The sequence below is a fragment of the Meriones unguiculatus genome, chromosome 3 (assembly GCF_030254825.1).
Source record: "Meriones unguiculatus strain TT.TT164.6M chromosome 3, Bangor_MerUng_6.1, whole genome shotgun sequence".
NCBI classification, from domain to species: Eukaryota; Metazoa; Chordata; class Mammalia; order Rodentia; family Muridae; genus Meriones; species Meriones unguiculatus.
This window is the reverse complement of record NC_083351.1, coordinates 99,415,256-99,430,902: the sequence shown is the minus strand read 5'-3', so window position 1 is coordinate 99,430,902 and position 15,647 is coordinate 99,415,256. Positions and strand designations below refer to the sequence as shown.

The following is a 15,647-nucleotide window of genomic DNA, read 5'->3' as shown; positions in this document are numbered from 1 at the left end:
TTCTCTCCTCCCTCAGTCCCTTACCTCAGTCCCTGAGATTAAACTTAGGTTGTTAGGCTTGCGTCGAAGAGCCTTTACTTCCTGAGCTAGCTTGTCAGTCCCCTCACCTGTTCTGAAACAACGACTCCCTCTTCACAGCCTCCTGGTTGTTGAACTCTGAGCCAAAGACAGTTTCAGGGGCCTAGAAGTCCCAGACATCTTGCAGATGTGGTGGCTGAGTGTGCATCATTAAAGCAACTCAGAAAAACCAACAGAGAGCATCGCGGCTGGCACAACCACATTGAGCAGAGGGTTGCCCTCAGACCATGACCTTAAACAGATGCACATACAAACATACACACAGTCAGCTGCACAGCATCTAAACATACAAAGGACTGATGGGGTCACCCAGGGCAGAGTGTATCAGTGTCCGAGACTAGCCTCACCTCCCTCTGGTAGACAGATAGCAGAAGAGCTTCTGCCTGCCCCATTCCCCACTTCACAGCTCCTCTACTGAGAGGAAGGTGGATTTTCTCCATGTGGATTTGGGCTTGACTTGTGACTTGCTTCAGCAGAAGCAACGGCCCTCCTGAAACCTGCATGAGCCACCGAAAGCCACAGGACCAGCCTGCTGGAAGAGAAGCAGGCACAAGGGGTGGAGATGCGTCATCCATCAGCTGAGGCTAGCCTGGTCTAGCCATTGACAGCCAACCACCAGCTGGGTACAGACAAATGGGACCTAGCCTCCATAAACTACACTTGGCTACCCTCCACAGAGGGTTACTACTGAACCCCTGGGGTTTCCTGGATGTGAGTTACATGGTGCTCTGGCTTGGGGAAACATCTCCAAAGCCCATGGGTATAAAGCTTTTGGTTCTCAAAAGCTTTATTAGAAATGGTCAAACCATCAGAAGGTGGGGCCCTGCATGAGGTTCTTACATCGCCTGAGTTGTGTCCTCAAAGGAGACTACATGACTGAGGGGCCCAGTGCTGCTTTGAGGTGAGCAACTTCCTGCACCTTGGGCTTGCAGCCACTGCCGTCTGGTACCCGGAGGCCCAAGGCACTAGGCCTCTTTAGGCCTGGGCTGAAAGCTGTGCAAGTATGAACCCAAACAAACATCTTCTTATAAATGTATTATTACTGCTAAATGGTGGTGACACACGCCTTTGATCCCAGCACTAGGGAGGCAGAGGCAGGCAGATCTCTATGAGTTAGAGACCACTCTGGTCTACAGAGCTAGTTCCCGGACAGCCAAGGCTACACAAAGACACCCTATCTCAAAAAGCCAAAAATAAATAAATTAATTAATTAAAATAAATTATGACAGGTATTTATATTACAGATATTTATAATAAACAAATGTATTATTATAGATATTCACAGAGCTTACTAGCACACAACACTACCACAGCCACAGATAACTGATATCCTTATACCTAAAACATAAGCGCCCCTCCACTGCTGCTAGGCCTGGACACACACCCATGGTTAGTGGGCGAGCAAGGCCTGCCTGCCTGCACCGGCCTAGTCTTCCCACAGCCACCTGATGCACTTTCAGTGTTGTCCTTGGAGCTCCCAGCACAATGCTATTTAACACACTATTCTCTCCTTCCCCACGCTTGAGGACGGGACTAAAACTGGGACACGATGGACCAGGGAGATGGCTCAGTGGCTAAAGCATTTGCCACACAAACACAAGGACCTGAATTTGAACCTGCAGGACCCACATCAAGCCTGGCTCTGTACGGGGGGCCTGCAACCCCAGTGTTCCTACAGCAATAAGGAAGGCACACACAGCTGGTGGGTTTGTGAGTCACCCTGACACACACAGAAGCAAAAGAAACAAGGAGACCCTAATTCAAAGAAAGTAGAAGGTGAGGACAGGCACCGGAGGTTGTGCTGTGACTCCACACAGCACCGTGGTAAGAATGAACTCTCCCACACACATACACACACCACAATCAAGTGTATCCAGGTCTCTCTCTCTCTCTCTCTCTCTCTCTCTCTCTCTCTCTCATACACACACACACACACACAGGGTTGGGGAGGTTATTAAGGAGAGGGAAAACACATGAACATGTCCCAAAGAGCAAAGCAAACCTCTCCCTGTGTGCACTGGCCCTTGGCAAGCATTGGAAGTCTGAGGTCAGAGCCCACTCTCCATAGTAACTAGCAAACTAGCTGAGCTGAACTCAGAGTTCAGCTTCTCCGTGAGTCAGCCTAATTCTATGCACACACAGGCCGGCTGTGCATATGGAGACCTGGGAGGGTGGAGGTTTGTGCATGAATTCCAGCACTGTGACCCTCCCTTTAGGAAGAGGAGATTTCTACATTCAGAAATCATTAAACATTTTTTTTTTTAAAAAGCAACAAATTCCTCCATTGTACTTCAAGGTAAAGTGTGATCACCCCGAAGTGTCTGGAAAACTGAGATGTAAGCCTCTTTCGTGAGCAGAGGCACCTCACGCTGAGGGGCTTTACTGTGCCAAAAAAATAAACAGTGATTTGGGGAAACTTCCTGAGATTTCAGCACACACAGACATTCCACCTTTCAGCTTAACCAGGCATAATTTGGCTGTCTGACACACAAACTGCCCTTCCACAATTAAAAAGACACAAACATATCTTCCATTTCTCTATTAACTAGGGGAGAGCCACCAGGGCTGCAGGAGTAAGTAAAGGGAGGAATTAGGAAAAGGGTTTCTGGAGGGCTACACCACCCATTCATGATGGAAACCAAAAAACACAGGAAGAGCACGTGTTTGTTGTTACAGGAAAATTACATGACAAATATTTAAGTGTTATATCGTAAATCCTGAGATCCCTCCAGAACAACGTTTCAGACGCAAAGTTGTGTGGTCAGCCACATCCCCTATTCTCCACATGTGATCCCTGGCTACCTGGGGCTCAAGAGTGGACTTCTTACCTGTTAAGAAGTGAGGTGTTACTATGGAACCCACTTGGACACTGAACTGCCATGGGCAACATCTGTGCAGGGGTTCTAGTTTATCTCCATCAATTGTCCTTGGTTAGAATATCAGTCTCAGAAAAGACCCCTGTGTCCAGATTTTTTGGTTCTGTTGCTCTCCTTGTGGAGCTCCTGTCCTCTCCAGGTCTTATTATTTCCTATTTTTTTCATGAAATTCCCTGAACTCTGTCCAAAGGTTGACCAACCTTACCAGGCCACAGAGGAAGACAGTACAGCTACTCCTGATGAGACCTGATAGACTAGGATGAGAAGGAAGGAGAGGAGGACCTCCCCTATCAGTGAACTTGGGGAGGGGCATGTGTGGAAAAGGGGGGAGAAGAGGGTGGGGTTGGGAGGGGAAGAAGAAGGGGGCCACGGGGGTATACAAAGTGAATAAAGTATAATTATAAAAATTAAAATTAAAAAATGGAAAGAAAAAAAAGGAGTGAGGTGTTCTGCATAGCAGCAATATTCAAAAGTCTTTAGAGTGGTGGTCCTCACCCTTCCTAATGCTGTGAACCTTTAATACAGTTCCTCATGTTCTGGTGAGCTGAAACCATAAAACTATTTCATTGCTACTCCATAACTGGTTTTGCTATTGTTATGAATCCTAAGTACCCGATATGCAGGGTATCTGATATGTGACCCCTGTGAAAGGGTGCTTGACCCCTCCATGTCATGACCCACAGGCTGAGAATGAGAATCACTGATTTAGGTGCTCCTAGGAAGCTGGCCCTGAGCAGAAGTACCCAGCAGCTGTCACCTGCTGTTAATGCAATCACCCCATTATTCCACCAAAGCTCTGGAGTCTGCCTGAAGGCTTTCATTAGGGCAAATCATGAGCAACCTTTAGAGCAGGCAGAACACTGTTCCTGCCTCAGGACCTTTGCACTTTCCCCTCTCTGCACAAAGACTCTTTCTTGTGCTCAAAGAACCCTGCTGGCAAATGACCATCCTATTGACAACCTCAGCCCTTCGTGACTCAACCCTTAGACAGCTCTGGGCTTGGATGGGGGCAGGTGGAAATGCCTTTCAGAGAAAGTACCCTTAAAACAGAAACCTCCAGGTGGGGGAGAAAGCAAGTCATGTGGCTACTAGAAGGCATACTAAAGCACTACAGACTGGTCACTGGCAAGCTGACACTCATTTACTCCCAGTTTCTGAGCCAGCTAAGGACAGCTGGGCTTCTCGTCACCTGGCCGGAGTGGGCCTCTCTAGCCTTGGCTACCGAAGCCCCTGCTCTCCACTCCAGGCCATTACAAACCATACTGTACCTGCCACTATCGCTTGGCTTCACTGCCTGACCCAAATACCTTCTGCCACCTGCCACCTCATTCCCTAAGTCTCTTACTTTCTCCTTCATAGCTAAGGGTAAGAACACAACCTCTTGTTTTTCTCCCCTTGGGTCACACAGAACATAGGCCTGGTCCTCTGGCCCATAGACCTGTCCTCTGGTCCCCACACCTTTCCTCTGGTCCCCAGGGTCATCTGATGTGTGCAAAGAAGTGGATGCTCTGTTAAGGCCCTGCAGGCTCTATCTTCTAAGGAAGAGAAAAATAGCAAGAGAAAGCTTGGGCACAAGAGGCATAAGGCTGGACCATGTTCTCTTCAGAACAAGGGGAAAAGACAGTAAGATGAGCATCAGTGTGGGGCTTTCCGAGCAGGACAGCGCTTGAGGCTCACAGACCCCCGGGACTGTCACTGCAGGAGTTCTACACAAGAGGAAAACAGGAGCTGCTGGGGGCAGCTCTTCGGCCTCAGCTCCCCAGAGCCGCTCTCCAGGGGTCCTGGAATTTGATCAGTCTTGCCCAAGCCTCCAGTGCACCGGTTAACGTGTTATCAGCTTTCCTTGCAGTTTTCGAATTTTGGTTATTGTTTAGGATTCCTCCCCATCGCTGGCTACAGAGGCTCGTGACCACTCAGAGGACCACCCCAAACATGGAGACCCTTTGTCCCTGGCGATCTTTGCAGGCTGCTGCTATGCTCGCTCTGGAAGGAGAGGTTTCTAACGCCAACACCTGACCGGGAAAACTCGCTTAGTTGAACTCAAAGTGGAGCAAAGAAGAGAACTAGCCCCCTGAGCCTTCCCTCCTGCAGCATGCCAGTGCCAACCGGAACGGCCACCACGGTGGCGCTGCCCTCACCACACAGGTCTCCCTGACACATCGCAAGCGTAAACCATTCCTCCAGGTTCAATGTTCTCGGGTCATTGGAAAGCAGAGAGTGAGTAACACACTGGCTTCACACTTGCCTAAGCCTGACCAGACTGCAGCCAGGGGCAAACCACACAGCCTTAGGGTGAGCCCAAGGCAAGGGCTCTCCAGGTCCCCGTTTTAAAGCACGTACTTTCCATCAGCTGTGACTTCCAAGCAGCAGCACAGGCGTCCCTAATTTGCGCAAGGCTGAGTCCGCAGAAACCGTGGGGCCTCCGGGAACATGGAAATCAGGTGAGACTGTCTGTCCAGGGTTTAATGGGAACACGGCCACAGAGGTCACTTTTCCAGTTAGAGTTCGGTGGGAACAGCTCTCCAACTCTCTCTCTCTCTCTCTGTCTCTCTCTCTGTCTCTCTCTCTGTCTCTCTCTCTGTCTCTCTCTCTGTCTCTGTCTCTCTCTCTCTCTCTGTCTCTCTCTCTCTGAAACTTTCTTGCTTTCTCTGAGTCTTGCCGTAAATAATAGAGACTGCCTCCCCACTTCCCTGTGGGCCCGAGCGAACTGTGCTGCGCCGCACCCGGCCTGCCTGGAGGATGGCTGTGAGGGCCCCTAGGTCACCCGCAGCGGTGACCGCAGCAGATAAGGCTGGCTGGTCGCCGCGCGGGCCACTAGTAGAAGCAAGGAAAGACCGGGGCGTAAGAAAAGAAAAGAAAACTTCCAAATCTAAATCGAGCACCAGCGGGTTAGGCAAGGACGGCCAAGGGGCCGAGGGGGACAAATGGGGCTTGGGGAGAGCAGTGGAAAAAGGTTGTTCCCAGCAAGGGGACCTACCTGGAGCCTGGGGAAATGTAGCAGTCAGGAGGTCACTGAAGAGATACCCCCCCTCGTGTTAACACATTTCCAGCGCGGGCCTCTAGGGAGAATTCGGGGATCCCCGAGCGGTAAAGGGGCTGGAATGCAGTAAGAAGCCAGGTGGACCATCTCCCGCCCGCTCCTCCCTTTTGGGCAGAACAAATGGGGTCCCATTGCCACACGCCCGAAAGGAAGGAAAGAGTGCTTGGGGCAGCAGTAGATCCAGGACTGGGGTGACGCGGGAATGGGGGCGAGGGAGGAGAGCGGAGAGGACCCCGACCCTACCGGCACGCGGACTTACCCGGCCGTTGCGATCAGTCTCCCGTACCTCCTCGGAACTCGGCCCGCGCCGCACTAGCGCCCGCAGCAGCCCCACGTCGTTGGCGCAGGCGGCGCGCAGGAGGGTCGCCGCCTCGGGGACGCCCTCCTGGACGCTCTCGGCGCTCACCGAGCCGCACTCCTCCTCGCCTCCGGGAGGGTAGAAGGAATCGTCCGAAGCGATGCTGCGGGTATCCGGCAGACTGGAGAAGTCTTCGTACTCCTCGTACTCCGTTGGGTCGTCCCCAGTCTGTACTCCCCGGGGTGGCGTCGGCGGCTGCGGGGCCAGGCATCGTGTCCCGCCGCCCTCCGGCCCGGGCCCAGCCAGCAGCACCATGCTGGAGGCCCAGGCGCGGGCCGGGGGCTGGAGCTCGGGTTAGCACTCGCGGACCCGGGACGCGCCCCGAGGTCACCGACCCTTGCCCCTTGCCTTGGCAGAAGAGCAGGGGCCCTGCGCGCTCCAGCTCGGCTGAAAGCGGCGCCAGGCGGCTGCGCTCTCCGAGAGAAGTCGCTGGCGACTGGAGAAAAGTCCCTGGGGTGGGAGGAGCCGCGGGGGCTTTCCCTGCGCTGCCGGGCGGGGTGGGAGCCGGGCGGCGGGCGGGCGGAGCGCCTTCCCAGCTGGAGGCCCGGGCGCAGTGGGGGCCTTTCCTGACCTCGCAGCCACCACCTGACTGCTTTGCCCCGGGGCAGGGAAGGGCACGCCAGGGAGAACCCGAAGCTGAAAGCCCGCAGGGTAGACAGAGGGCGTCCGTCCCTCCCAGGGCCGCTCCCAGGGGACCCGGGCAGAGACGGGGTCCCGGGAAGCCCAGGGCTTAGACAGCTTTCAGGGTTGGAAAGTACCGACCCCTGGAGACTCGGCCCTTCCCGCTCTGCACAGAGGACGGGCGGCCCCTCGGGCCGCGCAGCTGCAGGACCCTTCACCTCCTCGGCAGCCTGAGCCCCGGGGCCAGCTGCACTCCGGAGACTCCCTGGAAACTCAGAGCAAGGAAGGGCGTCCACTCAGGGCGGCCCGGAGAGCCTTCCACTTTGGAGGAAAGTCCACCTTGGGGAGAACGTGCTTTAGCGACCATCCGACCCAGATAGGGACTAGAGGATGATTTGGTGGGACTAATGGGAAGGGGAGACAAGGTCTGCAGATTCTTTGAGTCACGCAAAACCCAAGCCGACTGCAGCTGGCAGATTGGTAGGAAAAAAAGATCTGGGGGCGATGGAGAGGTGATCAGGAACCTCAGGGGAGGGCGTCTGGGGGGGGGTTGGGGGGCGGGGTACACGTGCTCCTGCAGCTAGGGGAAATCGGGAGTAGTACTGACCATGGATGACGCCAAGGTCCAGCAGCACCCCACAACCCCGGCTTTGTCGGTATGTAAAGACTTAAAATTTTGAGTAGGTGGTGTGGCCCTGTTCTAAAGGAAAACCTGTACATCCCCGCTCACTGTGCTGTGAGCTGTACAGCGGCTCACGAGGCGGCAAGGAGCCACTGTTTCTCACCCCACTGCCTCCTCTTCATTTCCACCCAGGCTGTCACCGTGCACACCAGGTGTGCCAGCCTGTGGGCAGCCCAGAGGTGAACAAACTGAGACACTGTGGACAAGACGCAAGGACCCGGATGCAGGCGGGCAAATGGAAAGGCGTAGTGGGAAAGCGCTGCGGTATAATCCAGGAGGGCACCGTAGGCTTGCAGACACTTGACCCTCGAGGTCTAGAGTACCTGGTGCCACTCACACTGGGCCAGTCACGCTGCCATGGTCAGAGGAGCTGGTGTACTCGGGACTTTTTGAGAACCAAAATACCACCTCCCTCCCCATCACGGTTCAGCTTCTCCCTAACTGTGCGTAACTTCATAAATCCCAGTGGGAATTTCCCCTTTCCAGGTTGACTTTTGTTAGAGATTCCGGGGACTTACAAGGGGGCATTTGCCCCCAAGCCGTGTGCTACAGTGGGGTTGATGGTGCGGGTTTGCTCCCAGCTTGGCAGGGGACCACTCCAGAGACAGGGCTGTTTCTGAGTATGGGGGAGGGGTAAACTGTTTGGGGGGGGGTGCTGTCCTGAAGCCAGCTGGAGCTTATCATTAGCAACAGTGAGGGGGACGGTTGGTTTTCCACTTCCTCTTTTCTATCTCAGAAGTTTGGGTCCAAATAATACTAGAATCGTTTGCCATTTAAAGATAAAGGAAAATGGAGCTGGAGTATATAGCTCCGTGGTAAAGCGCCTGCAGAGCCGGCGGGCTTGGTGGGCTGGGCGCCCAGCACTTGAGGGTGGGAGAAATAAATAAAACACCTCCCAAGAATGAGTCCTGATCCCGTTCTTGTTTTCCCTGCTGTCTTTAAAAGCAGATGGCATTCACTGTGCCTGTAATCCCGTACTAGGTCTGTGAAGAGCGAACATTTTAAGGTGATCCTCAGCTACACAACAAATTTGAGGCCAGCCTAGGCTACATAAGACTCAGTCTCAAATGCAATTACGTGTGTTTGTGTGAGACATATACACATTCCTCTACCACAGGGGTGATAGATTATTCACCGTTAAGAAGGTAGAGAAAAGAAACACAAAATCAAAATGAGGCATGTTCATATATATGTATGTATGTATGTATATAGAGAGAGATTTTATTTTTTGCAAAGCCAACATTTACCAAAAATTCAGGTATACAGGAGGCTTGTTTTTAAATCAATAACATGGTGAGAAACTGTGTTCATTCAATGAGCCGTTTTACGAGTTTTCAAGGTGATATGCCATGTACATATATAATACATACATCACTTTGTCCATGTAGTTTAATAATTTGTCCTTACAACACTAAGGTATTTTCAGGCACTACCTTAGTTACTCTTCTGTGTCAGGCTTTTCAGAGTTACAGCGCTGACTGCTGAGATGGCTCAGTAAGGGCCCTGGCCTCTATGCTAACAGCCTGAGTTTCATTCCTTGGAACACACATGGTGCAAGGAGAAAACCAACTCCAGAAAGTTGTCCTCTGACCTCTACACAAGCACGTGCACACACACACACACACACACACAAATAATGCAAAAACACAGTGTAAAGCCAGGAATGATAATGCACGCCTCCCAATCCCTAGCACTAAGGAGGTTGAGGCAAAAAGATTGCCAAAAGTTCAGTCTCAAAAAAAGGGGGGAGGGGACTGGAGAGATGGCTCCGGGGGTCAGCAGTTAAGAGCATGTACTTTTCTAGCAGAGGACCCAAGTTTGATTCCCAGCACCAATATTGAGCAGGCCACAACTGTTTGTAACTCCAGTTCCAAGGAATCTGACACCCTCTTCTTGCCTCCGTGGACACTGCTCTCATTAGCCCAAACTCACACATATACTTCAAAATTAAAAGAAATACCTAGGGCGGAGAGATGGCTCAGGAGCTAAGCGCTTTTGCTGCTCTTGCAGAGGACTGGGGATTGGTTCCTAGAGCCCTCATAGTGGCTCACAACCATCTTGTCATTTCATCTGGAAATCTGGCATCCTCTTCTGACCTCCTCGGGCACGAGGTATGCACATGATGTACATACATCCATGAAGACAAAACACTTGTGCATGTAAAATTAAAATAAATCATTTTTTAATAAAAAATACATCTTTAAAATGGTGCTGTGCTTGTCCCTACAGGCATCTCTCCTGTACAGACTTCCCCGATTTGTTTGAAAGATGAGTTAGAAAACCCTAACAAAAGCCAGGCATGGGGGCACACATCTTTAATCCCAGGACTCAGGGAGTCAGAGACAGGCGGATCTCTGTGAGTTTGAGGCCAGCCTAGTCTACAAAGCAAGTCCAGGACAGAGAAACCATCCTCCCTACCCCAAAAAAGAGAAAAGGAAAAAGAAAGAAAGAAAACCCTAACAATAGAGCAAAACCCCTCCCAGTATTCCTTGGATAACATCCTGCTGGTATGTTATCCAGGGCCATGGTGGCACATTCCTGTACTCCTAGCACTTGGGAGGCTGAGGTAGAAGAATTGCTGGAAGTTCAAGACCAGCCTAGGCTAAAGAATAAGACTCAGTCTCAAAAAGTCAAAATGGAAAAATAATAGGAAGGCTGGACTTCCCAGCCTTTCAACTTGGGCTCCTGCTCTGGAATTCAGCAATACCTTCAAGGGTTAACTTTGATGTGGTGAGAATTAAGATACCTCTTCCTTGCCGGCATAAGTCACTCTGCAGAAGCCTTCTCCAAGCTGGTTAATTCATTAGCAAGAAAAGCATCCCACTAGAGTCAAGAGGCCAAGAGCACATTATGCTACTGGACAGCCTGGCTCCCAAGCTCCACCTACCTCTGTCAGGCCTGGTGTCTACAAGTCTGTTACTGTGACTTTACAGAGTTTGTTCTGGTAAATCTCCCATTTGTTTTCTTGGGTAGCAGGAGGCTGAACGGTCTCAGGTAGCTCAGGCTGACCTTGAACTCCTGACCCTCCTGCCCTTGTTTCTTACGAACTGGCTGTACAGGGATGCCCCAACATACCAGCAAATATCCTACCCCTGATGTTCCAGCATTCTCCAAGGTGTACACAATTTTCCAGGTGTTTCTTCTGAAGAACATCTCAACTGAAGTAGCTTGGGCTCCTTAAACCCCAATGTGCTAGTTTGTTTGGGTTTCATTGTTTTTATTATATACAATAAAATTAAGAATTTTATACAATGAATATCTACCATATTCATCAACTCCTCCCAGATCCATTCCTTGCTTTCCTCTCCACCCAATTGTGTCTTTTTTTTTTAATCTCCTCATTAATCAAACCCAATTTGTGCTGCTCATGTAATCCTGGATGTGTGGCCTTCCACTGGAGCATGGTTGATTTAGAATGGGCTGCAGGATTAAAGAAAACTGACTCTCTCTCTCCCAGCAGGTACTAATTGACCAACAGCTTTTCAGCCGGTGGTGGGACGCCATGTCTGCCTCTCCCCTCCAAGCTGGGGCTTGGTTATATATGAGCCTGCACAGGTTTTCTGCATGCTCTCAACACCACTGAGTTCATACATGCAGCCGCCCTGCTCCAACCTGAGGACACCGTTTCCTAGAATTCATTCACTGCCTCTGGCTCTTCCAGTCTCTGCTTCCTGTTCCAAAATTATCCCTGAGCCTTGGGAGGAGGGGGTACAGTAGGAGTTGTTCCATTTAGGATTGAGCATTCTGAAAGCTCTCATTCTCCACCCTTGGCTGGTTGTGGGTGTCCATGTCGGTCATCTACTGCCGATAGACGCTGCCCTGATGAGGGTGGAGAGAGGAGGTCATCTACAGGTTTAATGATAAATCATTGGTGCTCGATGTGGTGTCACGTCCATTAGAATAGCAGTGGTGGGCTTTCTTCTGGGGCATCGGTTCTCAACCTTCCCAACGCTGCCACCTTTAATGTGTAGGGAGAACCCCAAACAGAAAATTCTTTTCACTGCTACTTCATAACTGTAATCTTGCTACTATTACGAATCATAACGATGTAAATATCTGTTTTCCAATGGTCTTAGAGGAACCGGTGAAAAGGTCGTTCAATCCCTCCAAGGGGTCATGACCCACATGTTGAGAGCCGCCGCCCTAGAGTCTCCAACCTGTCTAACTACAGAGTCTTCTAAGAACAGTGCCAGCTACAGGTTTCGTTTTTATGGAGCATGACTTAAATCCATCCAGAAAGCGGCCATCTGCTTTGTGAGATCAAGTTGTGCTTTGTAGCCTGGGCTTGCCTTGAATTCTTAGCAATCCTCTTGCTTCTGCCTCAGGAACCCAGAATTACAGACATGCACCATCAAGCCTAGATTTACCACTAATATTTTGCTTATTTCTACATTCATAATGTTAAGACAGAGTCTAGGGTACTGGGAAGACTCAGGGCTGTAAATATCACAATTGCCTCACACTGTTCCAAAATGATGTAACCAAATTCCAGTGGAGACTCTCTGAGCAAGCCTGACAAAATGAATCCTAAGCAGATCTCAGGAGATAATGACCATCTGACCTGCTCCTTTGTTGATGTTAAGTTTTACAGAGTTGCTTTTCCATTTCTAGCAATGATTTTTTTTTTTTCAAAAGTTGTTCGTATCCACAGGTAGGAGAGTGGCTTGTGGATCAAGAGAAAGCTGAACGTGTTTACCCAGGTTAACCCTGAGGTCTCCAGGTGAGTGGGAATTAAACAAAAAGGATCAAACTGAGCCTGCCATTGTCACACATATAATCTCAGACTCTGGGGGTCTGACAAAGGAGGACTGCCATGAGTTCAAGTCTAGCTTGGCCTACAATACTGAGTTATCAGGCAGAAAAAGTGGTCGGCTGGGCAGGTGGCTCAGGATGGCTCTTGCAGAGGACCCAAGTTTGGATCCCAGCACCCATGACCCACATCAAATAGCTGACAACCAACTGTAATTCCAGCTCCAGGGAACTTGGTACTCTTTTCTAGCCTTTGTAGATGGCCACATGCTTATGTGTGTGCATGTGCATGCAAGCACATACTCACATACACATACATACATGCACACAAAAGTACTTGAAAGTAATAATTCAATTTTAATGACATGAAAAGGACCTATGGGCTTGCCTTTGGAAGCTGGTAGCCAAGCATGCAAAGAGTCTTGTTAATTCCTCTTGAAGGAATTAACCGAGCCGTGGTCTAAGTTAAAAGAATGGGAAAGGGGCCGGTCTGTGGAGCTGGGCATCTAAAGGAAACTGGGGACTTGGCTGAAGAGGCGACCCTGAGTCTAAATTTGAGGAAGGTAGCCATCTACTTTCTCATACTCTCCTTCCTCTCAGCCCTCAGAAAATGGGGCTGGTGTTTCCCCTTACCCTCCCAGATGCCATAATCTTCCCAGCTCTGGCTACCTCCAAAGGCAAGGGTCACCTGTGGGTACAACTGCAGAATGCCACTTACTCTGGAGATAGAATATTCGGTCCCTATAGGATCAAGACCCATAAATAAAAAATATAATGTGTCCTTGCTGGTTTCTTGTTTGATGTCTCACACTAGTGAATGATGAGAGAAAACTGCAGAAGAAAGGCAGGCCTGCAAGGTTTATTGAAAAGCACAAAAGCAGTTTCCCATAGCCAGGAGGGGAACTTGAAAAGGAGCATTTGAGGCAACCATGGTGGTTTATGCCTTTAATTCCAGCACTGGGGAAGCAGAGGCAGGCGGATCTCTCCGAGCTTGGGGCCAGCATGGTCTCCTTCCAGCCAGAGTGAGGTCTAGGACAGCCAGGGCTATACTGAAAAACCCTGTCTTAAAAAAAAAAAATCAACATTTAGTTGTTGTTGCCTTTTCTTTGGGTGGACTGGCTTTTGGCTTTTGGCTTTAAGTACGTTCTTTAATGTGTTTCAGATGAGCCTGGCTCAGGTCATATATAAAGTATGCATTGAGATGAACTTGCTCTCCATTGGTTAATGTGAATTTAGATGGAGAACACTGACTATTGGAGAACTCTGTTGCAAGCACACAGGCTCAGGAAGACCAGTAAAAAATTTCAACAGGGAGGAAGAACTGGAAAGTGAACAAATGAGAAGAGGCTGAGATCAGGGAAGTCATGATGAGTCCGTGCTCATGGTATTTCTGTTCTGAGCTCATTCCGCAGGCAGAGTGTATGGTAAAACCTAACTTCTGGTTGTTTTCTTTGGGCCTGTTACCTTGGCTACCTACAAAGGAGGCAACCTTGCTCCTCAGTCCAAGCAATTGAAACACAGTATGTTGAGTAATGCCACATGCTAAGAGAAGGAAAACAGGAGGGTCCATGGTAACATTTTAGATGAGAGAGCCAGGGAGGGTTTCACGGAGAAGGTGGATTTAGAATGAAGACCCTAAGGAACTGGGGAATAAGCCATGCTGGCCCAGGAAGGAGTTCCAGCCCATCCCTACCCTGTCTTCAAGTCCATCCTTAGATTGTGGGCAGGGTTATTCCTAATCCCTTGATCTCTAGCCCCAGGGCCTGTTGGTCTCTCCCAGGCAACCTTAGCTCCTGCAGTACAGATCCCCACACTCTGTCCTTGTTACCAGTCCCCAGAGTGGCCTTATCATAAGGCCCCACTCCCCTCCCACCCAATACCTTTCGACCTAATTCTCCCTTCTTGCTCTGTAGAGAGGGCGGGGGCTGACCTCCTGTGTGAGCACCTGGGGTCTCCTCAGGCCTGCCACAGTCTACTGAAGCTCTGCCCTTTGCTCCTTCCTGAACTCCAAACCCAAAGCCCTCAGGACTCTGAATAGCCTCAGTCACCCTTCCCCAGGGTCCTTTTGCCTCAACCACTTGCTCAGACTGACCTGACACAGACTCTACTTCCTCTTCCTCCTCCTCTCCCTGGCTCTACATTACCTAGCCTGAATTTCTGCCTCTCTGATCTTGTTTATCTGTGAGGACAAAATGCCTGTGGACCTGTAGATAGGCTGGTTGAAACTGGTTGGGTCTTAGATGGCTTACCAAGGTGACACCAGACAAACTCTTAACTTCACGACAATCCAGTCTGCACACTAACCAACAGGACTGCCTATGCCAAGACAGTTGACAGCAGCCAAGGCTATGGCTGAGAAAAATAAAATTAAAAAGAGAAGGAAGCAGAGCCCCGATTCCAAGGAAATTTCTGTATTAAAAAAAAAAGCAAGAATATTTCTCACTTATTAGCCTTTTTTTTCCCCAGACTAGCCTCCTAATTTATGGCAATCCTCTGCCTCGGCCCGTCCTAGTGTTGGGGTTGCAAGAAACTACCACGTCTGTTTCCTTTCATTTTTTTCACCCTCTATTTGTAACCACTGCCATCTCCTGTGCCTGCTCCTCCACTTCCTCCTCTCCCCTCACTGCTCAGTTGGTGCTCTGCTTCATTATTGGTTCTAAGAGAAAAAAAGGTGCAGTTTCAAGGCAAAAACTGGTAGCAGGTGTAGCCAACCCCGTGCAGAACCCATCTGCCTCACAAGCTGTACCTCTGTCTTCCTTTACTTATCTAAAAATACATTTGAAAATTTCAAAGGCACCCAGTGCTTCTAGAGGACCACAGCAAGCTCCATAGTCTGTAGAAAAAGAAAGCAAAGTCTCCTCCTTGCCACTTTCACGGGCTGTTCTTTCCCTCCCTGTGGCCTCCCTCCTGTTCACTGCTCCCCAAGGGAACTTGAAGCCACTTCAGCTCAGTTCTCTGAGCTCTGTGCACATCTCCAGTCTTGAGTACACTGACCCAGCAACCTGGTCTGTCTAAACAATGAGAAAATGCAGGCTCAGTCACCTGGACTCACACGGAGGCCAAACTGTGATCATCCAGTTCTGTTGAGGCCTGAGTACTCCTGTTATACTGAGGCTGCCTGAGAGAGAAGTGGACCAGTCCATTTCCCAGAACTGCAGAGGAGCATGACTGTGGACCTTAAATTAGACTGTGGCTTCCCAGATTCCTGAGTATCTGCAGCTGTGTGTGACCCCAACTTAGGAA

General features: G+C 50.2%; 1 protein-coding gene across 6 annotated transcripts in view; it reads right to left on the bottom strand.

Moving 5' to 3' along the window:
* The window catches only part of Ankrd33b (ankyrin repeat domain 33B), a 77,713-nt gene extending 70,551 nt beyond the window's left edge, over positions 1-7,162 (bottom strand). Inside the window, exon 1 of one of the 6 annotated variants that reach the window (XR_009590830.1) lies at positions 6,254-7,162. Coding sequence is in view for 3 of the 6 variants with exons in the window: in XM_060380397.1 (XP_060236380.1) it covers positions 6,254-6,607 (354 nt within the window). In the remaining 3 variants the exon portion in view is untranslated. The remainder of the gene's footprint in view (positions 1-6,253) is intronic. The other 5 variants (XR_002476952.2, XM_060380397.1, XM_021651750.2 and 2 more) reach the window with 5 other exon arrangements.
* Between the last annotated feature and the right edge of the window lie 8,485 nt (positions 7,163-15,647).